At 46.0% G+C, this 25,900-nt stretch overlaps 1 protein-coding gene across 1 annotated transcript in view; it reads right to left on the bottom strand.

The window, feature by feature from the left end:
- DNAH8 (dynein axonemal heavy chain 8) overlaps positions 1 to 1,712 on the bottom strand; it is a 239,106-nt gene extending 237,394 nt beyond the window's left edge. Inside the window, exon 1 of the mRNA XM_069726468.1 lies at positions 1,644 to 1,712. Coding sequence (XP_069582569.1) covers positions 1,644 to 1,712 — 69 coding nt within the window. The remainder of the gene's footprint in view (positions 1 to 1,643) is intronic.
- Between the last annotated feature and the right edge of the window lie 24,188 nt (positions 1,713 to 25,900).

Raw genomic sequence — 25,900 nt, 5'->3', positions numbered from 1 at the left:
ACGCTTCAGCGACCCAAGGAAGATGGAGGATTGGCTTTACCCAATCCTGAGTTATATTTTCTTGCAGCCCAGAGCCAGCATTTGAAGGGCTGGGCGCGGGGAGCGTCTACCAGTGCGGTACAACACTTGATGGAGAGGGTGACAAACCGAAGACCGGTGGCGCAGTGTCTGGAGGATGGCTCCTTGGGAGTATTGGGGAAATTATACCCAACTATGTTTTTGATACATAAATTATGGACCAGACTGCGACATATTCGGGGGGTTACGGGGCTGACTAAATTTACACCGATATGGCTTAATAATAATTTGGTTGAGTTTGCGGCTCTTGGAGTGCTGGCGGAGTGGCAGGCCAAAGGAATCCACTTGGTGGCTCAGATAATTCAACAACAAGGATTAAAGTCCTTTTCGCAGCTGCAGGGGGAGTTTGGATTGAGACCGACTGGGGAGTATCAATATGCTCAGATGAAACATGCCTTTAAAGCGCAAAACAAGGGCGGTGGTATTGAGATCCAGGAGGACATAGTTCTGGAATACGTATGTGGGGAAGGGTCCACAAGGGGAGTCATTACCACCCTTTATAAGGACCTTCTACATGCATATTTACTAGACTTCCCTCTAAAAGCGAGAGCGAAATGGGAAAGAGATTTAGGCCCAATGGAGGATGAAACCTGGGAGTCGGTGTTGGAGTGGGTTCCACGAGTGTCACTGAGCGAGCCGTATAGACTATCGCAGCTGTACATCTTGCACAGAGTCTATAAATCACCGGAAGTGTTGCACAGAGCGGGGTTGCGTGCTGACTCTGAATGCCCGAGATGTAGGACTGAGAATGCAGGAATATATCACATGATGTGGACATGTCCAAGACTGGTTGCTTTCTGGTTGGTAGTAATGAGCCGTGTGGAAGGGGCGTATAAATGCAGAGTGCCGAGAGATCCGATAGTGTGTATACTGGGACATGTAGAGGAAATTAGAGTGGATAACACCTGGAAGATAGCAATAGCTAGGCTATTATATATGGCAAGGAAGGTAATAGCAAGGAACTGGATCAAGGATGAGCCGCCTACAAGGGGTGAATTCCTGAAATATGTTAAACATGGTCTCAATTTGGAAAAGGGGGTATACAAAAGACGTGGGAAAATAGAAACGTTTGATAAAATGTGGTCTCCGTGGCTCGAGCTGGGATAGTAGGTATGGGTAATGGGAGGATGAGGGCCTCTGAAAGGAAGAGAGTGCTAAAGAACAAGCGGACATAAGTGATTCAAATGGCTCAAAGAGCCATCAATACTGGTAACAAAGTATAACTGGGTATGAGCTGTCAGGGGAGGGGGAGGTTTGGGTTTTGTTGGGATTGTTGGGGGTTTGGAAAATGTAAAATTTTGTAATATACTGGAAAATGCATAAATTGTATTGTTCATATTCGCTTTCAATAAAAATCTATTTTATAAAAAAAAAAAACCCCTGCATTTGGAACATTTTCAGCACCACAACAATTTCTCATTTTACATACAAGTTTATAGTTGTAAAACCTTTTTCCATTTTTTTTGTACAGCTATAGTTGGCATAGAAAGTTAAGGGTCGTCCTTTTTCAACCAATTTTAGCCCGTGAGCAAAGTGATGTATACAATATACTGAGCCTTACTTACCCTCCCTAGGTCCAGCGCTGCCTCTCTGCCGCTGCTCTGGTCTTTGTTGATCGGCTGCAGTCGTGACATCTTGTCGACAGCACTGCAGCTAATCGCTTAGCTCAGTGGCTCTTCTGATGCAGACAACCCCGTAACAGCAATGAATATAGAGGCACACAGATGCAGATCATAACTTAATCATTAGCACTGAAGCCTGGTGATGGCCCATATGCAGCTGACAGCATAGTGAAATATTGAATGTGAATCCTACCTTCAGATAGGTGATGGGCTTATTTATCTTTCTGAACAGCTCTCTCGACCATCGGATCCGTCCGGCCACAGGGGGCATGCTCTTGACAGTAGGGGGATCCTTCTTGTAAAGTTCATAGTGCTGAAGAAAGTAACACCGAGCTTATTCCATTGTAACCGTATAGGCCTCAGTTCATTAACTGCATTTTGTATTTGCATTGCTTTTTTTGTACCAATTTCCTAAAATAGTCAAACGTCGGTTGCTAAACTTTATGCAATCTCAAACATACTCTGTTTGTATCTTAATATTTTTGCGACTTTTCAGGTCAAAAAGTTGCATGATACTGTAAAATGTCACAAGGTGCAAAAAGAATTAGCCAGAATTTCATTTCAATGAGGTTACTGGAGTAAAACTGCGCAAAAATGCTGCAACATTTCGAAAAAGTCGCAAATCATAAAGAGACAAAATGACCGATTCATCATTTACGTGCTTCAAAATGGTGCACGTGGTTTGTGAAATTTGTACAAAATAAAAAATTCTGTTTATTTTTGTGTTTTTTAAATAAAAAATTGCATGTTGTGCTAAAATATCACCAAATTTCAGAGGGCAAAAAAATCTATCTGGGAGGGTGAGTGAACTCAAGTACTTTTGTGCAAATATGTGCACATTTTTAAAAAAAAAAAAGTTGCTAATTGATGAAATCGGCAGCAAACATCTGGAAAATAAAAACCCGCCCACAATGGCGAACATCAATTAAAAAAAAGCAAACATATAAAATAGACTTGAATAATGATGCAAATTAAAAAAAATACTTGGCATTTATCAATAACGGACAAACACTACCAAAGTCCTGACAAAAAAACAGCTGCATATGGATAATGAATTGGACTCACAGAATGCATATCAAGAAACATACCGTACATACTCAAGTATAAGCCGACCCGAGTATAAGCCGACCCCCCTAATTTTGCCACAAAAAACTGGGAAAACTAGGGTGGGAAATGCAGTAGCTACGGTAAATGTCAAAAGTAAAAATAGATACCAATAAAAGTAAAATTAATTGAGACATCAGTAGGTTAAGTGTTTTTCAATATCCATATTGAATCAGGAGCCCCATATAATGCTCCATAAAGTTTATGATGGCCCTATAAGATGCTCCATAATAAAATATGCCCCATATAATTCTGCACAAAGGTTAATAATGGACCCATAAGATGCTCCATCGACACATTTGCCCAATATAATGCTGCACAAATGCTGATTATGGCCCCATAAGATGCTCCATAAAGATATTTGCCCCATATAGTGCCACACAAACCTTGATTATGGCCCCATAAGATGCTCCATACAGACACTTGCCCCATATACCGTAATGCTCCACTAAAACGTTAATTATGGCCCCATACAGACACTTGCCCCATATAGTGCTGCACAAACCTTATGGCCCCATACAGACACTTGCCCCATATAGTGCTGCACAAACATTATGGCCCCATACAGACACTTGCCACATATACTGCTGCACAAACGTTATGGCCCCATACAGACACTTGCCCCATATAGTGCTGCACAAACGTTATGGCCCCATACAGACACTTGCCCCATATAGTGCTGCACAAACGTTATGGCCCCATAGATGCTTCATACAAACACTTGCTCCATTTGCTGTTGCTGCGATGAAAACAAACAAAAAAAATCACATACTCACCTCTTTGTCGCTCAGGACCCGACATTTTCAATATTCACCTGCTCCCCGTTCCGGGCGCCACTCCATCCTCAGCGTCTTCTGCACTGACGGTCAGGCAGAGGGCGCGCACTAACCACGTCACCGCGCCCTCTGACCTGAGCGTCACTGCAGAAGACGCTGAAGACGGAGAGGCGCTGGAACGGGGAGCAGAAAAAAAAAGAAGAATAGTGGCAGGTGCACCACTAGAATGTGAGCAAGTATATAATGAGGTAACAGGGTGCTACATTAGGCATGAAAGCAGCAAATATAATCAAAGAAGAAAAAGAGCCAAAAAGAACTTGCACACCTGCTACAAAATATATAGCAAAATATAGAATAAATTTTATTACAAGCAAAGACACCATACAAATATAAAATCAATTAAAAAACTGTACCAAAGTGCACAACACCCCCATATAACAGCCTATGCAGGAAATACGAAATCTGCAAAAAACACGCTAAATATACTGTACTAATAAACACCTTGTTCACAAGAAATACAATATGAGGTATACCAACGTGAATGTTTATAACAAAAGATACACAGACCAAGCCCTCTAAAAACACACACACACTATAGGCGTCCCTATATGTGTCCTAAATGAAAACAAATGAAAGGGCATATAGCGTGTACACATATATAATATGCTGGTGGCCCTGAAAAGGTGAAAGGAATGCTGCAAATGAGTTAAATCTCGCAAAGTACGAGCCTGAGGAAGTCGGCGGCTCAATTGTCCACGCCGGGGATATGAACCGTGGATATCACCGGAGCCGTTGTCTCTGCCCAAAGTAGGATCTTGGGTACCTCGGCAAGGGTCAAGGAGCTCCGAGACCCCCCTGATGGTTGACATATGCCACAGCCGTGGCGTTGTCAGTCTGGATCCGGATTGGCAGGCCCCTGAGAATCCTTTCCCAGTGGCGCAGGGACAGAAAGGTGGCCCAAATCTCGAGGACATTGATCGGCAGAGACGACTCCTGCGCCGACCAACGGCCCTGAACCGTGAGGTGGCGAAAAACCGCACCCCAGCCGAGGAGGCTGGCATCCGTCGTCACCACGTACCAGTGAACTGGAAAGAATGACCTGTCCTGGGAGATGAGAGGTGACATCAGCCACCAGTTTGACCCGAAAAGAGACGGATCGGACAAACTAGAGAGAAGACAGACCTGTCCCACTGAGACAGAATGGCTTGCTGAAGGGGTCGCGAATGTAATTGGGTGAAGGAATCACTTCCAATGTTGCTACCATCCTCCCCAGAACCTTCATGGCTGATCGGAGGGAGGTAGGCCGAGGACCCTGGAGCAAGCGTACGACCCGACAAAGAGGATCTCTTGTCTTTGGGAAGGAAGACTTTGGTCTGTCAAGTGTCGAAGAGCATGCCCAGAAAGATGATGCACTGAGAAGGGAAAAAAAGGCAGGACTTCTTCCGGTTGACCAGCCACCCGAAACGGCTAGGGTGTCGAGAACGACGGACAGACCTTCGTGAGCCTGAGGAAAGGACGGAGCCTTGATGAGGATGTCGTCGAGGTATGGAAATAGGACCAGGCCTCTGATCTCAAGATGGCCAACAGCGCAGCCATGATCTTCGGAATACCCTTGGAACGGTTGTGACACCGAACGGCAGGGCGACGAATTGAAAATATTTCAGGAGCACCGCAAAGCGCAGGAATCGGTGACGTCCGTGGAATATCGGGACATGGAGGTAGGCGTCCTGAATATCTATGGAACACAGAAATTCTTGAGCCTCCATGGAAGCGATTACTGAACGAAGGGATTCCATCCCGAAGTGTCTCAGACGAACTCTCCTGTTCAGTAATTTGAGGTCCAGAATGGGGCGAACCTTGCCGTCTTTTTTCGGTACCACAAAAAGGTTCGAGTAGAAACCTGTGAACCGTTCTTTTTCTGGGGCGGGAACGATTACCCCGGCTTTGAGAAGAGAAGCGATGGCTGCGAAGAACCCCGGAACTAGAGCGGGATCTCTGGGAGGTCGGGATTCGAAGAAACGATCCAGGGGTCGTGAAAACGAACTCTATCTTGTATCCCGAGGATACAACTTCCCTGACCCATGCGTCCTTCTACTGCGGAGAAGCAGACGTCCCTGAAGAAGAGAAGACGGCCACCCAACCTGGGAGGTGGGTTGGGGTCTTGTCAGAGTCATGCTGAGGTGGATCTTCCAGTCCTGGCCTGGAGGATTTACCCGGAGAGTAGCGAGGACGCCAGGACGGAGTGGGCCTAAAGGGCACCGCTTTCTTCTCTTGACGTGCCTGTGGTCTCTGGTGCTGCTGAGAAAAGGAGGTTGGTGCCGTGAGGCGACGAAAAAAGGCCGAAAGGACTGAAATTGCCGTCTCGGAGGAGGGCGACAAGGATTAGCCTGGGGGAGAGGAGAACTTGCACCCCCGTTGGCGTCCTTAATGATTTGGTCTGGCTTGGAACCAGAGAGACGTGAGCCCTGAAAGGGGAGACTGGTAAGGGACTTTTTGGAAGATAAGTCTGCCTGCCAGGCCTTGAGCCAAACGGTCCGGCGGATGGTAACGGCATTGCTGGATGCCTGAGCAGCACAAGACGCGGCATCCAGAGAGGCGGAAACCAGGTATTCACTCGCGTGGGAAATCTGGTTGGCAAGCTCCGCCAGCTGCACGGGAGGCGCTCTGTCCAGGATATCTCGACGGAGTTCTTTGGCCCATTTGGAAAGGGATTTCGAAATCGAGGAGGAAGCGAAAGCTAGGCATAGAGCAGCAGCAGCCGCTTCAAAGGCTGACTTCGCAAAGGATTCTATAACTATCATTAGAGTCCTTCAGAGATGCTCCGCCGGACAGCGGAAACACCGTGTTGGTGGAGAGCCTGGAAACGGGGATCCACCGAGGGGGAGACCGTCCAATTGGCGGTAAGTTCTGGAGAAAAACTTGGAAGGTGGTTTAGTCCGTCTAAATGAAACCGCCTGATCTGCGGGTTCCGTAGAGGGATCCATAATGCCACAGGTTTGGTTTATAGCTCCAAAGAGATTCTGGACCATATCCCTCATGGTGGCGATTTGGTTAGAATCCAGCTCCGAAATGTCCTCAGAGGGCGCATCAGATAACACCTCGCCTGATTCAGGGGAGGAGGATCGGGAGGACGCCGACCGCAGAGGAGGACCGTGTGGCGAGATGGAGCGAGAAGAGGACTCAGACCGACGTTCCTGTCTGGACCTTTTGCGGCTTATCAAGGAGGGCACGAGCGGAGTGTTATGAACAGGTAATTCAGAACCACAATGGACCTTGAAGTTCTGAGCACACAAAGTGACCTGACATTTACCAAAAACATAGGACGAGCTCTGAGACGTGGGAACTCTGCTGACCGCAATCCCTAATCCTATCACACCACACTAGAGGTAGCCGTGGATTGCGCCTAACGCTCCCTATGCAACTCGGCACAGCCTGAGAAACTAACTAGCCCTGAAGATAGAAAAATAAGCCTACCTTGCCTCAGAGAAATTCCCCAAAGGAAAAGGCAGCCCCCCACATATAATGACTGTGAGTAAAGATGAAAATACAAACACAGAGATTAAATAGATTTAGCAAAGTGAGGCCCGACTTACTGAATAGACCGAGGATAGGAAAGATAGCTTTGCGGTCAACACAAAAACCTACAAACAACCACGCAGAGGGGCAAAAAGACCCTCCGCACCGACTAACGGTACGGAGGTGCTCCCTCTGCGTCTCAGAGCTTCCAGCAAGCAAGAAAAACCAATATAGCAAGCTGGACAGAAAATATAGCAAACAAAAGTAACACAAGCAGAACTTAGCTTATGCAGGATAGACAGGCCACAGGAACGATCCAGGAGGAAGCAAGACCAATACTAGAACATTGACTGGAGGCCAGGATCAAAGCACCAGGTGGAGTTAAGTAGAGCAGCACCTAACGACTTAACCCCCTCACCTGAGGAAGGAAACTCAGAAGCCGCAGTACCACTCTCATCCACCAAAGGAAGCTCATAGACAGAACCAGCCGAAGTACCACTCACGACCACAGGAGGGAGCTTGGCCACAGAATTCACAACAGCGGAGGCTCCTGCGACCCGCTGGCCACTGTGGGGGGCTGCAGAGGTAATCGGTCCGGCACGGATACCAGAATTTGAGACACCCGTGTTAGATTGGCCACCGATTGAGACAGAGAGAAAACACAGCCTGGGATGGGGGTATCACTCTCGGGCGGACCGTCCCGAGAATCCTGGGCGGTGGGAACAATCGGGCTGCTGCAGGCCTGACAGAGCGGAGAGGCAGAAGAGGATGAAGTAGGAGGACGAGAGCGGCCCCATTTAGAGTTAGACATTTTAGAGAGGTCCGAGAAGAAAATGCCAGAGGGTTAGGGGACAGAGGGGAGTGTCAGTCTGCAATTGCAGAGCTACTCACGGCCGACGGATTGCGGAGGGAAGCTGTCCGGCTTGATGTATGGACCTCTGGCGAGAAGTGGTCCCTTAGGCAGGAGGGTGGTATGGTCTCCTGGCGCAATTTGTACCGCTCTGCGGCTGTCTTGAATCCTGTGTGGAGGAGAGTGCTCGGGAGTCCCAAGATGGCGCCGGTGGGCATCAAGGGAAAAGAGGCGGTGCCTCAGTGCAATTGTCGGGCGGGAGAAAAGCCCGCCCGATGAAAGAGGGAAGGGGGCGGAGCCCGCCACCGGAAGTAGGCCCGGGCAGAAGCCGGGGCCTAAATTAGTAATAGGAGACCGGTGGAGAAGGGCCGCGGCGTAGGCACAGTGCGCCGCATGGAGGAAGCGATGCGGCAGGTGAGCGACCGCAAACAGCGGCCGCATGCACAAACGGTGTGGCGACCTGGCAGGCCGCCACGCTGAGGGAGAAGGAACGGCCGCTTACCGTGGCCGGAGCTGCAGTGATGGAAAGATGCGGCGGCTGCAAAGCCCCCGCATAGATGAAAAAGAATGGCCGCTGTAGGAGCAGGGAAAAGGCAGAGGGCCGAAGCGATGCGGCGGCTGGCTTACAGCGCCGGAGCAGGGGAACCGCAGGGGCCCGAAGCGGTGTGGCAAGGCCGCGCTTTTAAGGACGCAGTGACAGATGGAAGCGGTGCGGTAGTCCGAAAAGGCAGCCGCACCGGAACATGAGAGAGGGCGGCCACAGCCGAATAGGCGCGGCGGCTGGGAGAAGCGACCCACATAATGAACCCCTTAACAGGCACCCCCTTTTCGAGGATCCAGGGAAGCCGCAGAAAAAAATAATAAATAAAAAATACTCACCTTAGACATCCCACGCCGGTACTAACCTGGAAAAAATGAGACGTCCAGGGAGCTGATGGACGTCCTCGTCTCCGCAATCGACAGGCTGTGGTGGGCGAGTGGGTGGGGGACGGAGCCAGGACCGAACTTCTGAGCACGCTTGTGTGCTAGGATCTTGGTCCTGGAGAGGGATCTATGAGGATACGGGGTGGCAGTACACGCCGTACTCATAGTCCGCTTTGTGGGACTACAGGTGTGACTGCTCACCCTGTATCCCTCCGGAAACCTGAAAAGAAACGACGCACATTGAGGTAGATAAGGGTCTAATGAAAGACCCGTGTCCACCTCCTACTGACACTAAGCTAAACTGAAGAGTATAATGCCAGTCGGTGGGGTGTACACTGCAGAGGAGGAGCTAATTTTTTTTATTTGCATAGTGTCAGCCTCCTAGTGGCAGCAGCATACACCCATGGTTCCTGTGCCCCCCAATGAGAGGCAAGAAAGAAATGCCAGCTTTTATTCTATCTATTATATATATATATATATATATATATATATATATATATATATATATATATATATATATATATATATATATATATATATATATTGTGAGGCAGTGACAGGTATTATATTGGAGGGGCGATATGTATCCCCCAGTATATATGTGTTTGTGTTTTGAGGAATATTTCCTTGAAAACGATGTGTAAATGACAGAGAATTGTTCTATGTAAAAGCTCATGTTAAAATCGCATTGCACTCAGATGTAAATCAGATGCTAGGTGTGAAGAATCCGATTGTACTCGCATGACACTCGCATTACACTCATGTGACTCTCGGCAAGAGAACTCGGACCGATTTTTCCTACATTTAGTGTGACTCCGGCTTAAATATACAAATCTGAAGTAACCCCCTGGAGAAATAAAGGATCGTGCGTATAGATGTGATGTTTGAGAGCTGATATGTAAGGGCACATCCTGCTCTAAATGATCTGCCTGAAGTAATTATTGAGAGGTAGCAAAATTTGTAAGGAAAAAAGCAGGGAAGGAACTGTAGACAAGGCCACAGCTGTACAAGTCACCATCAACATGCCTGGGCAGCACTGCAGGAAGGCTACTCGTGATGAGCGGGTATGGTGCGCCAGCGCTGTGCCAAAGTCGGCACTTGCGTTAGCGCAGTCCGTTTAACGTATGCGTTGAACGGACTGCACTAACGCAATGTGAACCTAGCTTAACTGATACCAGAAGGTTAGGAGATATATGCTGACAAGAGTGTCAGTCTGCAGAGCAGAGCTACTCACAGCAAGATGCAGGTCCTGAAGTCTGCTTCCAAAAAGGAGAAAAAGAAACATGCAGGACGATTGCAGGACATGCTGAGTTCCCTGCAGAGAGGTGCCACCTTCTGGGTCCAGATGCCGGAAAATGGCAATCACAGGGAGGAACAGGAGGACCCACCGAGAAGAAAAAAGCGTGCAGAATACGCACCACTGAGGAGAGAAGGGCGTGTGACCCATAAAGGCCTGCTTCATGAGGCCGGACAGACGCGGAGCTAACCGCCGTAACAAAGAGAAAGGCGCATGACAGCAACAGGTGGGAGAAGCCCGCCCGAAGCTGCTGTGAGAAGGAGACAGTCAACCGCCAGCAAGAGAAGAGGGGGCGTACCAGTTACAGGCGGGAGATAAGCCCACCGAAGATAAAGGGAAGAGGGGGCGGAGCTAATCGCCAGGACTAGGCAGTGCTGAAGCTGGGGCCTAGCTTTACAAAGGGTGGACAACCGGGGATCGTAGCGCGGAGGCCCAAAAATTACCTGTAAGGTAACTCTGAGCCCCCAATGTTGGTGGAAATAAAAGGGAAACATTCCCCCCTATAGATCAAAAAAGCTCTATAGAGAGAGTAAAGAAAATACATTATTGGAAAAGATGAAAACCGAGGTAGATAAGGGTCTAGTGAAAGATCCGTGTCCACCTCCTACTGACACTAAGCTAAACTGACTAACCTAGTGGCGGTCGGTGGGGTGGACACTGCTGAGTAGGAGATAACGTTTTTTGTGCACAATGTCAGCCTCCTAGTGGCAGCAGCATACACCCATGGTTTCCTGTGTCCACCAATGAAGCGATAGAAAAAAGCTCAGTCTCTACGGTATAAACAGGTGTAAGCTACAAGTCAATAGATGGTTATTAAATGCACTACATTTTTTTTTCTCAATATGGCAGGATTCACACATTATATATGACAAGAAACACAGATGACAAACAGCATGTCTGAAATAAAAAAAAAAAGAAAGAAATGTCATGCTTTGCAACTGGTTTCTAATTCATCTCAAAAGCTTTGAAAAACACTGAAGGAAACAGACCTGTAGACGGGCCTGATGAGAAGTGCCAGTGACCGTGCGGCTCACACCGCACACCAGGACAGTGATACTTAGATTAGAGGACTTACCTGTTTCGTGGACTGCAGCATCTCCATGTAATTCTGAAGAATACAATGAATGATATTAGGAACTTGGGAATCCAGGGCCGGGATCTTCAGCCTCTGAAACCTTAAGATAAAAGGAACAAAAATTGATTTTTCTACCCTACTGGTCGCTACTTCAATATGCTGTACGGCAATAATACAGCCACACCAGCGCTGCGCATGCTGCTGCTGACGGATCGCATCTTGTTTCACCGATTTAACACCGGTGCTGATAGATCTCAACTATGTAATCACTAGTCACACTACAGTAAACAGGGATCAATTTCAGGCCTACAATAAAGGCACTTACATACATGGCCGACAATCTGCCATCTTTTGTAACCATGATGCTGTGAGCTCGTGTCACTCACAATCAGGCTCTAGTGTCACATATGGTGCTGGGATTTGTTATTCCAGATTCTGATCGATCATGTAGTGCTCACATACAATCTCTCCATCAGGTTTAGATGCAGAATACTTTTCCAGTCTCATGGATTACTATTTTATGATAAATGAACCACACAGATGCATAGGGCCCCGATTTCCATAGACTGGTGTTTTGCTTCCTTTTAGGCCGGCGTCACACACAGCGTAAAACAATACGGTCCGTATATTACGGCCGTAATACGCTGAAAAGTCCCGAAAAAAGTGGTCCGTAGCTCCTCCGTAGGCAGGGTGTGTCAGCGTTTTTTGCGCATGGCATCCTCCGTATGTAATCCGTATGGCATCCGTACTGCGTGGTTTTCTCGCAGGCTAGCAAAACCAACATACCGCTATAGAAGTGATCCATGTGTCCCAAAAAGAAAAGAAAATATATATATACTGTCTATATATATATATATATATATATATATATTTATATATATATATATATATATATGTGTGTGTCAGTAGACACATATATTAGAGAGAAAAGCCGGTAATTCAGTGCGGTGTACAGTAAAATCACACTGACAGCTTACAGTAGAATAGGTAGAATAAATGTGTACACATAGAATAGGTATATATATATATATATGTCAGTGAGACACATATATGTATATATATTAATATTTATTCCAGCGCTAGACAGCTTGAAAGCCGGTAATTCAATTACCGGCTTTTTCCTTCTCCTTCCTAAAACCCGACATGATTTGAGACATGGTTTACATACAGTAAACCATGTCTTCTCTCCATTTTTTTTGCAGATTCCACACTACTAATGTCAGTAGAGTGTATCTGCAAAATTTGGCCGTTCTAGCTCTTAAAATAAAGGGTTAAATGGCGGAAAAAATTGGCGTGGGCTCCCGCGCAATTTTCTCCGCCAGAGTAGTAAAGCCAGTGACTGAGGGCAGATATTAATAGCCTGGAGAGGGTCCACGGTTATTGGCCCCCCCCTGGCTAAAAATATCTGCCCCCAGCCACCCCAGAAAAGGCACATCTGGAAGATGCGCCTATTCTGGCACTTGGCCACTCTCTTCCCATTCCCGTGTAGCGGTGGGATATGGGGTAATGAAGGGTTAATGCCACCTTGCTATTGTAAGGTGACATTAAGCCTAATTAATAATGGAGAGGCGTCAATTATGACACCTATCCATTATTAATCCAATACTAGTAAAGGGTTAAATAAAACACAAACACATTTTTTAAAATTATTTTAATGAAATAAAAACAATGGTTGTTGCAGTATTTTATTCAACGCCCAATCCAGTCACTGAAGACCCTCGTTCTGTGAGTAAAAAAACATAATAAACCAACAATATACTTACCCTCCGCAGATCTGTAACGTCCAACGATGTAAATCCTTCTGAAGGGGTTAAAACATTTTGCAGCAAGGAGCTGTGCTAATGCAGGCTGCTCCTCGCTGCAAAACCCCAGGGAATGAGGCTAAAAATAGATCAATGATCTATATTTAGCTTTATTTGCGGTGAGGCGCCCTCTGCTGGCTGTTCATAGATCGTGGGAAATTACCTAGAAAGCCAGGGAGCTTCATTACCCCATATCCCACCGCTACACGGGAATGGGAAGAGAGTGGCCAAGTGCCAGAATAGGCGCATCTTCCAGATGTGCCTTTTCTGGGGTGGCTGGGGGCAGATATTTTTAGCCAGGGGGGGGCCAATAACCATGGACCCTCTCCAGGCTATTAATATCTGCCCTCAGTCACTGGCTTTACTACTCTGGCGGAGAAAATTGCGCGGGAGCCCACGCCAATTTTTTCCGCCATTTAACCCTTTATTTTAAGAGCTAGAACGGCCAAATTTTGCAGATACACACTACTGACATTAGTAGTGTGGAATCTGCAAAAAAAATGGAGAGAAGACATGGTTTACTGTATGTAAACCATGTCTCAAATCATGTCGGGTTTTAGGAAGGAGAAAGAAAAAGCCGGTATTGGAATTACCGGCTTTCAAGCTGTATAGCGCTGGAATAAATATTAATATATATACATATATGTGTCTCACTGACATATATATATATATATATACCTATTCTATGTGTACACATTTATTCTACCTATTGGACTGTAAGCTGTCAGTGTGATTTTACTGTACACCGCACTGAATTGCCGGCTTTTCTCTCTAACAGCGCTGCGTATTTCTCGCAAGTCACACTGCTTGTCCGTGTGTAATCCGTATTTTTCACGCTTCCATAGACTTTCATTGGCGTATTTCTTGCGCAGTACGGTGACAAACGCAGCATGCTGCGATTTTGTACGGCCGTAGAAAGCCGTATAATACTGATCAGTAAAATACGGCAAATAGGAGCAGAGGCATAGAGAATAATTGTGCCGTATTTTTTGCGAGTTTTACGGACGTAGATTCTGCGCTCTTACGTCCGTAAAACTCGCAAGTGTGACGCCGGCCTAATTGATGAAGAGTCCGCTGGAGTTAGTCGTGAGAAATGAATAGTCGTGTGCCACAAAAAAAATTACTCCAGGTGGGGAATGGAGCACATTTCTGTTGTCATTTAAACCATCTTTGTGCATAAATTAGAATGATTTTGTATCCTCCGGCTACACTCCCCACCTATCAAAAAGTTGCCAGAACCGATAAAAACCAGAGTAAAAACTACCAGTCTGTGACATGTCAAACATTTTTCATGCCAGTATTTTGGCTTAATTGACAATTGTTTATGAGGAATGGGCACAACTGTAAAAACAATAAAAGTGGTAACATTTTTGCACAGTGTTACACCAGAAAACGGTTGAAATCTGCTTGATAGATTGGGGACTGTGATATAGAATTTAGCTCATGTAGTCATATGAAATGTAGTATATTTATATTCTTGGCACAGTGATATAAACTTGTGGTTAACATAGTATCTACTCTTATCCCCTGTAAGATTTGTAGCATATTGAACACTGCAGATTGTATCACACATGAATGCACATTTCTGCCGTTCAGCATCCTACCTGTGTAGAACCCGGATCGCTTCCTGTGGGGATCGGATTCTTCCAATGTGGCTGCTCATAAAGTCCTGGAGCTGCTCCTAATCATTCAGATAAGCACATTACCACACACCCCATTCATTTTAGTGTTATCCTTATATACCATGTGAATATCATCAATTATTATGTTCTATGACAGGCTTTAATCAAGAAAGCTAAAACTACCGTGAGAGAACATATGAGGGAAATATCGTAACTTCAGCTAAACAGGGGCCGACCATGTGTGTACACAGGGAGAGCACTGAGAAAAGCCGGGCAGGGACAGGACTAGTCTCTTTCCACTATGGTTTCCAGAACGTTAAAGTTTATTTTCTCTGAAATATTGGATCAGATCAGAAATAAACTATCTGGCTGTAGTCGTGCTGCAGGATCTGATAAGACTGCCACGGTTTGGCCATCACGAGCCGCACACATGATAGGTTGTTTTATATCTAACACAAGTGTTGGGAAAAAAGAAAAGCTTAAAAGTAATGAAAAAACCCACCTAATTACTTGCAAACCAACCACAGATTGGACATTTGTAGGCAGTCCACATATTAATAATTCACTGACTGAAGTGGAACAAATAATACATAACTTTTAATAAACTTGATAAAATTATAACCTAATCGGTCCACCGTATTTTATAACAGTCTGACCATCACCAACAAATGTTAGGTAATGTCCACTAATAAAGTCTGATTATGTAACAGGCACCTAAACATGTAGAGAAGCTGATTTTTATAAAACTGTGCAGTGGTCTCTTCATTTTGGCCAGAGCTGTATATTCCAATTGTTTGTGGGCTAAGTGCAATTAGTATACAGGTCCTTCTCAAAAAATTAGCATATAGTGTTAAATTTCATTATTTACCATAATGTAATGATTACAATTAAACTTTCATATATTATAGATTCATTATCCACCAACTGAAATTTGTCAGGTCTTTTATTGTTTTAATACTGATGATTTTGGCATACAACTCCTGATAACCCCAAAAAACCTGTCTCAATAAATTAGCATATCAAGAAAAGGTTCTCTAAACGACCTATTACCCTAATCTTCTGAATCAACTAATTAACTCTAAACACATGCAAAAGATACCTGAGGCTTTTATAAACTCCCTGCCTGGTTCATTACTCAAAACCCCCATCATGGGTAAGACTAGCGACCTGACAGATGTCAAGAAGGCCATCATTGACACCCTCAAGCAAGAGGGTAAGACCCAGAAAGAAATTTCTCAACAAATAGGCTGTTCCCAGAGTGCTGTATCAAGGCACCTCAATGGTAAGTCTGTTGGAAGGAAACAATGTGGCAGAAAACGCTGTACAACGAGAAGAGGAGACCGGACCCTGAGGAAGATTGTGGAGAAGGACCGATTCCAGACCTTGGGGAACCTGAGGAAGCAGTGGACTGAGTCTGGTGTGGAAACATCCAGAGCCACCGTGCACAGGCGTGTGCAGGAAATGGGCTACAGGTGCCGCATTCCCCAGGTAAAGCCACTTTTGAGCTACAGAGAAGCAGCACTGGACTGTTGCTAAGTGGTCCCAAGTACTTTTTTCTGATGAAAGCAAATTTTGCATGTCATTCGGAAATCAAGGTGCCAGAGTCTGGAGGAAGACTGGGGAGAAGGAAATGCCAAAATGCCTGAAGTCCAGTGTCAAGTACCCACAGTCAGTGATGGTGTGGGGTGCCATGTCAGCTGCTGGTGTTGGTCCACTGTGTTTCATCAAGGGCAGGGTCAATGCAGCTAGCTATCAGGAGATTTTGGAGCACTTCATGCTTCCATCGGCTGAAATGCTTTATGGAGATGAAGATTTCATTTTTCAGCACGACCTGGCACCTGCTCACAGTGCCAAAACCACTGGTAAATGGTTTACTGACCATGGTATTACTGTGCTCAATTGGCCTGCCAACTCTCCTGACCTGAACCCCATAGAGAATCTGTGGGATATTGTGAAGAGAAAGTTGAGAGACGCAAGACCCAACACTCTGGATGAGCTTAAGGCCGCTATTGAAGCATCCTGGGCCTCCATAACATCTCAGCAGTGTCACAGGCTGATTGCCTCCATGCCACGCCGCATTGAAGCAGTCATTTCTGCCAAAGGATTCCCGACCAAGTATTGAGTGCATAACTGAACATTATTATTTGATGGTTTTTTTGTTTGTTATTAAAAAACACTTTTATTTGATTGGATGGGTGAAATATGCTAATTTATTGACACAGGTTTTTGGGGTTATCAGGAGTTGTATGCCAAAATCATCAGTATTAAAACAATAAAAGACCTGACAAATTTCAGTTGGTGGATAATGAATCTATAATATATGAAAGTTTAATTGTAATCATTACATTATGGTAAATAATGAAATTTAACACTATATGCTAATTTTTTGAGAAGGACCTGTAGATGCACTTTCTGACCCTAAGGCCGGGGTCACACTAGACCTTAATACGGCCGAGTGCAATGCGGTAAAAAAATCGCATTGCACTCGTACCAATGTTACCATATGGGGCCGCTCCCACCAGCCGACTTTTTGTCGGCCGTTTTCCTCGGTCAGCATGCTGCGATTGTCTCGGACCGAGGAAAACTCGCGGCTCACTCGCACCCATATAAGCCTATGGGTGCGAGTGAGACAGCGCACACCACTCGGATATCATCCGAGTGATGTGCGCTATAAGCGGACCCCAGCAATGGAGGAGATGGAGAAATTCATTTCTCCGCCTCCTCCGCAGCTGTGCTCCGATCCTCCCTGTGCGAGAGAATCGGAGCACAGACGCATGACACTCGGCTCCTGCTCTGCTGCGAGTGTCATTAGCATATCGCATCCGATGTTCTCGCATCGGATGCAATACGCTAGTGTGACCCCGGCCTTAGAACTCAGCTTTGAAGTATTGGCTGAAGTTACCTGTAAGAAATTAATACCTGATTATTAGGTGTCTGTTATATATCAGACTTTATTAGTGCCCATTACCTAACATTTGTTGGTGATGGTCAGACTGTTATAAAATACGGTGGACCGATTAGGTTTTAATTTTATCAAGTTTATTGAAAGTTATGTATTATTTGTTCCACCTCAATCGGTGAATTATTTATTTAGTTGGTGGTCATTTTTTCGTGACTCTGACAGTGATCAGCCCGCATATTACTCTGCAGCTGGAGTCCCCATAGAGAAGGCAGAGATGGTTTATTACCATCTCTGCCTTACTGATCACTGTATACAAAGCATTGTACGAGCGCTCGTTATACAGACTAAGGAAGAAAAAAAAGCACTGACGGCTATGGCTTGTGGCTGAGTTTTCCCTGCAAATGTGGCTAATTTACCAGCAGCGGTTACAGGAGAAGAAGATGGAAAACAAAACATTTAAGACATGTTGTAATTCCCCCAAAGATCCTTCATGACCTTACTGGGGAAAAATGCACTCCAGACACAAAGTGTGAATGCAGCCCAAGTCCAGGCTTCATGTTACGGCCTGTCACAAACACACTCCATAGGCCTCATCCGCACGGGGATTTTGTTTGAAAAGGTTTTAAACAATGTCTGGAGTGTAAACTAGTTTTAATGCGTTTTTTTTTCACGTTTCGAACTGGCTTTTTTTCCACTAATAAATGCTTGGCATTTTCTTTAAAGTTGCACTGAGCTGGTTATGGCAAAAAAAGTTTTACAAAATCATGTACTGGTATCATAAAACATTACTAAAATGGCAGAACCCAACGTTTCGTGATATCAGACATTTTCTATCATCTTTCCATGAAAAACTGTTAAAGCTATGTGCACACGTTGCGGTTTAGGCTTAGGAATTTCTGGTGCGGATTCTGCCTCTCCTGGCAGAAAACGCACCTGCGGTTCCGCAGCGTTTTTTGTGCGGTTCCGCAGCGTTTTTTGTGCGTTTTTGCTGCTGTTTTTTTGCGGATTTGCTGTGGTTTTTACCCCTGCGGTTTTGTATAATGGAATGGGTACAAAAATGCTGCAAATTCATAAAAAAGAAGTGACATGCTACTTCTTTTAAACCGCAGCGTTTCCGCAGCGGATTTTCCGCAAAGTGTGCACAGCATTTTTTTTTCTCATTGATTTACATTGTACTGTAAATCAATTGCGGATCTGCAGCGTTTCTGCACCGCAAAAAACGCTGCGGATCCGCAGAGAATCCGCAACGTGTGCACATACCCTAAATGTCATTAGTGACAGTGGCCTAATAGTGATTTACCTCCAAATCATTTATCTGTTCCATGAAATCTGTAAAATCAGCATCAAATTCTGCTTTCTTCATTTCCAGAATGTTATGTGTCCTTCTTTTCATGTCCTGATAAATCGTTGTAAACCTTTCATTAAAGCAATCGATTCCTTCAATCGTAGATTTGCTTAAAGCCGAGTAGGTCTGCACAATCCACAACATTTTTGTAATCTATAAAAACAGAAAAATACAGATGGTTGCTCTGGTCCAGTTTCTCAAGTATCCTGGGGGGTGCCGACAATAGGTCTGGGAGTCCACGCTGGGCATCCATGCCTCAGACAGAAAGATTGTGACTGTATTTTAGGCTTGAGAAAGGCCAAAGCTCTGTTTTTCGTCTTCTCACTGCTTTCAGGCTTTAAATATTTTGGAATAAAGACTGGATTTTTAGAAGGATCTTTATGGTGCTTCGGATATCTTTGGATCAGACAGAAAGCCAGCTAGGTCCTATATCTGCATTGTGTCAGAGTCCCCCACACTCCATGAATCCAGGGCTGCAGATTGTACATTGTGTGGCGGCATTAATTTTGGGGGAGCTTCAGATCTAAAAGGTCTTGTTGTACTTTCATCTAGACATGGCCGATGCTAGCTATCCTATTGCCTAGGACGAAAATTTAGATAGTGCCAAACTACTTCCTGTCATAGGAAGAAGAGTTGCTCCTGGTTTGTTCTTGTTGACTGACAATTAGGACCGGCAGCGTTTTTAAGCCGCTGGACAGAACTGTGTAGTCTGCTGTGCTCCTATATAAGGCATCAGAAGAGCACAGGAAGACAGAAACTGGATCGATCCACATAGATCCTGCCAGATTCAGTGCGGCACTTACAAGTGCATCAGCAAAGAACTTGTAAGCAATGCACTCCTTGGCTAGGAAAGCAGCTATTTTTGATAGACTGCAGAGGTAACCGGTAACCTAGGTAATGAGAAATAAGCTATAGAATTAAAAATCCCTCCATTCTTGGGAAGGGAGGGATATTTAATAAGAGGTAAATTGTGATTACAAGCACTTTGTAATTTTACCCATTTTAGAAGATAAAACAAACCCTTTAAATATATACCAGCAGTCCTGAAACCACACACAAATATATACTGGCAGTGAAAAAACTGTGTGCAAAAGTATATACCAGCACCCAGCAATGAAGAACTGTACACAAATATATACTGTATGCTATTCTCCTTCACAAGAGAAAAATTGGACTCATATCATGCCTCCAATAAAACCATAAATATTACCGTATTTACATTTTAAAAATTTTATTACCCACAGATGCTTTTGGAAAAACAGGATTTTTGGTTGCTTACCGTAAAATCTGTTTCTTGAAGCCTCCATTGGGGGACACAGGAACCATGGGTGTATGCTGCTGCCACTAGGAGGCTGACACTATGCAAATAAAAAAGTTAGCTCCTCCTCTGCAGTGTACACCCCACCGACTGGCATTATACTCTTCAGTTAGTGAGAAAGCAGTAGGAGATAATGAAACAAGGTTGGAAAACCATAACCACAAACTTGAGAACTGTAACGTGAGAACAGTCATAGAACAGATAACAACAGAAAACATTGGGAGGGAGCTGTGTCCCCCAATGGAGGCTTCAAGAAACAGATTTTACGGTAAGCAACCAAAAATCCTGTTTTCTTTATCGCCTCTCATTGGGGGACACAGGAACCATGGGACGTCCCAAAGCAGTCCCAAGGGCGGGAAAAAACAGACTTCCATCAGGTCAGAGGACTCACCACTGCCGCCTGCAGGATCCTTCTGCCTAGGCTGGCGTCCGCCGATGCATAGGTATGGACCTTGTAAAATTTGGCGAACGTGTGGATGGAAGACCAAGTTGCCGCTTTGCAAAGCTGTAGGGCGGAAGCCTTGTGGTGCACCGCCCAGGAGGCGCCGACTGCCCGGGTAGAGTGAGCCTTAATCCCAGGAGGGGGCACTCTGTTCTTGACCCGGTAAGCCTCCAAAAATTGCCATTCTGATCCATCGAGCAATAGTCGCTTTAGAAGCCGGCTGGCCTCTGCGCGTGCCATCAGGAATGACGAAAAACAAATCCGTCTTCCGAAAAGAGGATGTTCTATCCAGATAAATCCTCACTGCCCTGACGAGGTCTAGCTTGTTCAACGATCGCTCCAGAGGATGAGTCGGAGCTGGACAAAAGGAAGGTAGAACGATGTCCTCGTTGAGGTGGAAGGTGGAAACCACCTTAGGAAGAAAAGAAGGTGGGGGTCGGAAAACCACCTTGTCCTGGTGAATGACCAAAAACGGAGGGCGGCAAGACAGTGCCGCCAGCTCGGAAACGCGGCGAATGGAAGTGATGGCCACCAGAAAGGCCACCTTCCAAGATAACACTGATAGAGGAATCTCCCTTAGAGGCTCAAAGGGAGAAACCTTCAAAACGTCCAGTACTAGGTTTAGGTCCCATGCCTCCACAGGGGCCCTGTACGGCGGGACGGCGTGGGCTACCCCCTGAAAGAAGGTCTTAACCTGTGGCCGAGAGGCCAAGGACTTCTGAAAGAGGATGGAAAGCGCAGAGACCTGGCCCTTCAGGGAACTAAGAGCCAGGCCAGAATCCAGCCCTGCCTGAAGGAAGGCCAAAAGAGAAGGCAGGGAAAAAACCATAGGCAGAACGCGGTTGGACTCGCACCAACGGAAGTAGGCCTTCCAGGTGCGGTAGTAGATCCTGGAAGACGAAGGCTTCCGAGCCTGAATCATGGTGTGAATCACCCGGTCCGAAAGGCCGGACGCTCTTAGAACCGCGGTTTCAACAGCCACGCCGTTAAACTGAGCGACCGAGAATTCGGGTGGCAGATCGGACCCTGGGACAGCAGATCGGGCCTGTCTGGAAGGCGCCAGGGAGCGTCCGCGAGAAGGTTGACGAGCTCCGCGAACCAAGCTCTCCTGGGCCAATCCGGGGCGATCAGGATGACCGGCACCCCTTCCGCTTTGATCTTCTTCAACAGTTTGGGCAGTAATGGAAGGGGTGGGAACAGGTAGGGCAGCTCGAACTGTGACCAAGGAATGGCCAGAGCATCGACGCCCACTGCGAGAGGATCGCGTGACCTGGAGACGAATTGCGGAACCTTCCTGTTGATTCGAGACGCCGTGAGATCCACATCCGGAGTTCCCCATCGAAGACAAATCTAATGAAAGACCTCCGGATGCAGGGACCATTCCCCTGCCCTGAGACCCTCGCGGCTGAGGAAGTCGGCGGCCCAGTTTTCCACGCCGGGGATATGCACCGCGGATATCACCGGAACCGTTGCCTCTGCCCAAAGGAGGATCTTGGATACCTCGGCAAGGGCCAGGGAGCTCCGAGTCCCCCCCTGATGGTTGACATATGCCACAGCCGTGGCGTTGTCCGTCTGGATCCGGACTGGAAGGCCCCTGAGGATCCTTTCCCAATGACGGAGGGACAGAAAGATGGCCCGAATTTCGAGGACGTTGATCGGCAGAGCAGACTCCTGCAGCGACCAACGGCCCTGAACCGTCAGGTGGCGAAAAACCGCACCCCAGCCGATCAAGCTGGCATCCGTTGTCACCACCTGCCAGTGAACCGGAAGGAAGGACCTGCCCTGGGAGATGAGAGGAGACGTCAGCCACCAGTTGAGAGACCGCTTGACCCGAAAGGAGAGTCTGATCGGCCGATCCAGGGAGAAGACCGACCTGTCCCACTGAGACAGAATGGCTTGCTGAAGGGGTCGAGAATGGAATTGGGCGAAGGGAATCGCTTCCAAGGTAGCTACCATCCTCCCCAGGGAAGGTGCTGGACACGGGAAAAGAGCGCTGCGGCCAGAAGGGGCCCCGCGCTGGAGCAGAAAGGCCCTTGTATTATAGGGAAAAATGCTGGAACTCCAGGATCACCGATAAAATATCGGCCGCGCAGCAAAGGATACGGGTGATGACCGGGTAAGAGAGGGTCACCGTCTGGGAGCCCTTAACAAGAACCCCCCCCCAATAAGGATCTGGGACGGGATAGGGAAAATACTCACCTAAACGTCCCATGCCGGTACTAACCTTAAAAGGAGGTGAGACGTCCAGGGAGCTGATGGACGTCCTCGTCTCCTCCAACCGACAGGCTCTGGTGGGCGAGTGGGTGGGGGACGGAGCCAGGACCGGACTTCTGAGCACGCTTGTGTGCCAGGATCCTGGTCCTGGAGAGGGATCTATGAGGATACGGGGTGGCAGTACACACCGTACTCATAGTCCGCTTGTGGGACTACAGGTGTGACTGTTCACCCTGTATCCCTCCGGAAAAACCGCACATTGAGGTAGATAAGGGTCTATTGAAAGACCCGTGTCCACCTCCTACTGACACTAAGCTAAACTGAAGAGTATAATGCCAGTCGGTGGGGTGTACACTGCAGAGGAGGAGCTAACTTTTTTATTTGCATAGTGTCAGCCTCCTAGTGGCAGCAGCATACACCCATGGTTCCTGTGTCCCCCAATGAGAGGCGATAAAGAAAAAAATTATAGCACTAGATTCAGCTGGGTAAAACAAAGATAATAACAGATAGGCCGGGGTCACACTAGCTTATTGCATCCGATGCGAGAGCACCAGATGGATATGCTAATGACCCTCGGCTCCTGCTCTGCTGCGAGCGGGAGCCGAGTGTCAGGAGTCTGTGCTCTGAGCCTCTCGCAGAGAGCGGATCGGAGCACAGCTGCGGAGGAGGCGGAGAAATTAATTTCTCCATCTCCTCCATTGCCAGGGTCAGCGTTTAACGCACATCACTCGGATGATATCCGAGGAAAACGGCCGACAAAAAAAAAAAAGTCGGCTGCTGGGAGCTGCCCCATAGTTTAACATTGGTCCGAGTGCAATGAGATTTTTTATCACATTGCACTTGGCCGTTGTAGTCACCAGTGTGACCCCGGCAGTCGTTAAATAATTTGTACCAAATCTTTAGGGTATGTGCACACGCTGTGGGTTTTGCTGCAGATCCGCAGCGGTTTTGACGCTGCGGATCTGCAGCTGTTTTCCATGAGTTTACAGTGCCATGTAAACCTATGGAAAACAAAATCCGCAGTGCACATGCTGCGAGAAAAAACGTGCGGAAACGCAGCAGTTTACATTCCGCAGCATGTCAATTCTTTGTGCAGATTACGCAGCGGATTACACCTGCTCCATAATAGGAATCCGCAGGTGTAAAACCGCAGGTGGAATCCGCACAAAAAATCCGGTAATGCCGCAGTAAATCCGCAGTGCGGTTTACCTGCGGATTTACAAAAACAGGTGCTGAAAAATCCGCAGACATCCCACCTACGTGTGCACATACCCTTATAATCTTGCAAAACGTACTGCGGCGTGTCTTTATAATCAGTACATAACATGAATCTGGTATTGTGCTTAATTGAATTTCCAAGTTTGTGAATTGTATTTATCACTGATGTAATCCAGGCGACGACACACACATCATTCTTATTATGTACCTTATCAGTCCATTCACAGAAAGCCTCTAATTTTCCAAATATACAGATCTCCGACATATCAAAAGCTTTTTCATTGTTCATTTTACGGTCTCTTTGTTTTCTATTAAAACATTCCTGATATTCTTGAATCAGAAAGGTGCATTGCTGCAGAAAAATACAAGTTAGAACACAAGTGTAAAATAAAAAAAACACTAAAACAGTTACATCAAAAAGAAGAGAAAGAGATACAGTGGGGCAAAAAAGTATTTAGTCAGTCAGCAATAGTGCAAGTTCCACCACTTAAAAAGATGAGAGGCGTCTGTAATTTACATCATAGGTAGACCTCAACTATGGGAGACAAACTGAGAAAAAAAAATCCAGAAAATCACATTGTCTGTTTTTTAACATTTTATTTGCATAAAATAGCTGCCGTCACACTATCAGTATTTGGTCAGTATTTTACATCAGTATTTCTCAGCCAAAACCAGGAGTGGGTGATAAATGCAGAAGTGGTGCATATGTTGCTATTATACTTTTCCTCTAATTGTTCCACTCCTGGTTTTGGCTGAGAAATACTGATGTAAAATACTGACCAAATACTGATAGTGTGACTGCAGCCTCAGAAGTAGGCTGCCACAGATACACACAGTAAAGTGTGCCTGGTGTCTGAGGACAGGGTACAGCTCACCAGGCAGAGTCAACTCTTTTTTTCCTACCTAGTACTGAGCCTCTTAGTGGTAGGGTGTATATAAAGGTCCCCCAATGGTATTGATGAGAAATTAAAAAGTAAATAATCATTTTCATATTTTCCACTGTCAGCTCATGTTCACTTTTGCCTAGGAAAGTAATAATAATGCATACTCCAAATGTGGTAAATTGGGAGGAAAATAAACATGATTTTAGTGAGACATACGTAAATAGGTAAATGGTGGCACTAAAACCAAAGAAATGCCTGCACTTGGAAGGCGCCCCAACGCGCATTTTGGATCAAGTCCTTCATCCCCCTGACTATAACGGCTGCATGTTTTATCTACAAAATACACTGAAAGAACAGGTATGTAAAACATGGCCATCTAAAAATGGGCATGTGATGCTAGGTTAGGAAACTTCCATCAGTTTTTGCATATGCGAAAAATAGACATTGTAAAAGAATAAATTAAATGTCATTACTTACCCGAATTTTTACCACTGCAGTTCTTACATCTTGATCCCAAATGTTTAGTCTTGCCCTTTCAGTAATATATGCTTTACAGGCAGCAATTATTTGATTTGTGACCTTGAAATACAATTTAAATGATAAGAATGACAAATTATTGTATGTCCACATTTTATAGCTTCAGAGCTGAAATCCCCCAGCATTCCATGCTTGTTTATAGTCAAGGCACTAGGGAAAGTGCAGCCACCTAAGGCGACATTCACACCTCCGTGTGACACATCCTAGTGCTGTCCGTTTTGAAAACGGATCTGTGTCTCTGGTCTGCAGGATTCAGAGCAGGTCGCATTCTCATCTGTTTTGCAGATCAAAAGTCAGCCATTAAAGTTTATGGGAATCGTGTCAAACGTGTGACATAGGAGACAGATATTGTAATTCTAATACATTGTTTAGTG

The sequence above is a fragment of the Ranitomeya imitator genome, chromosome 5 (genome assembly GCF_032444005.1).
Source record: "Ranitomeya imitator isolate aRanImi1 chromosome 5, aRanImi1.pri, whole genome shotgun sequence".
NCBI classification, from domain to species: Eukaryota; Metazoa; Chordata; class Amphibia; order Anura; family Dendrobatidae; genus Ranitomeya; species Ranitomeya imitator.
The sequence above is the reverse complement of the archived record's forward strand: the minus strand, read 5'-3'. Positions and strand labels throughout refer to the sequence as shown.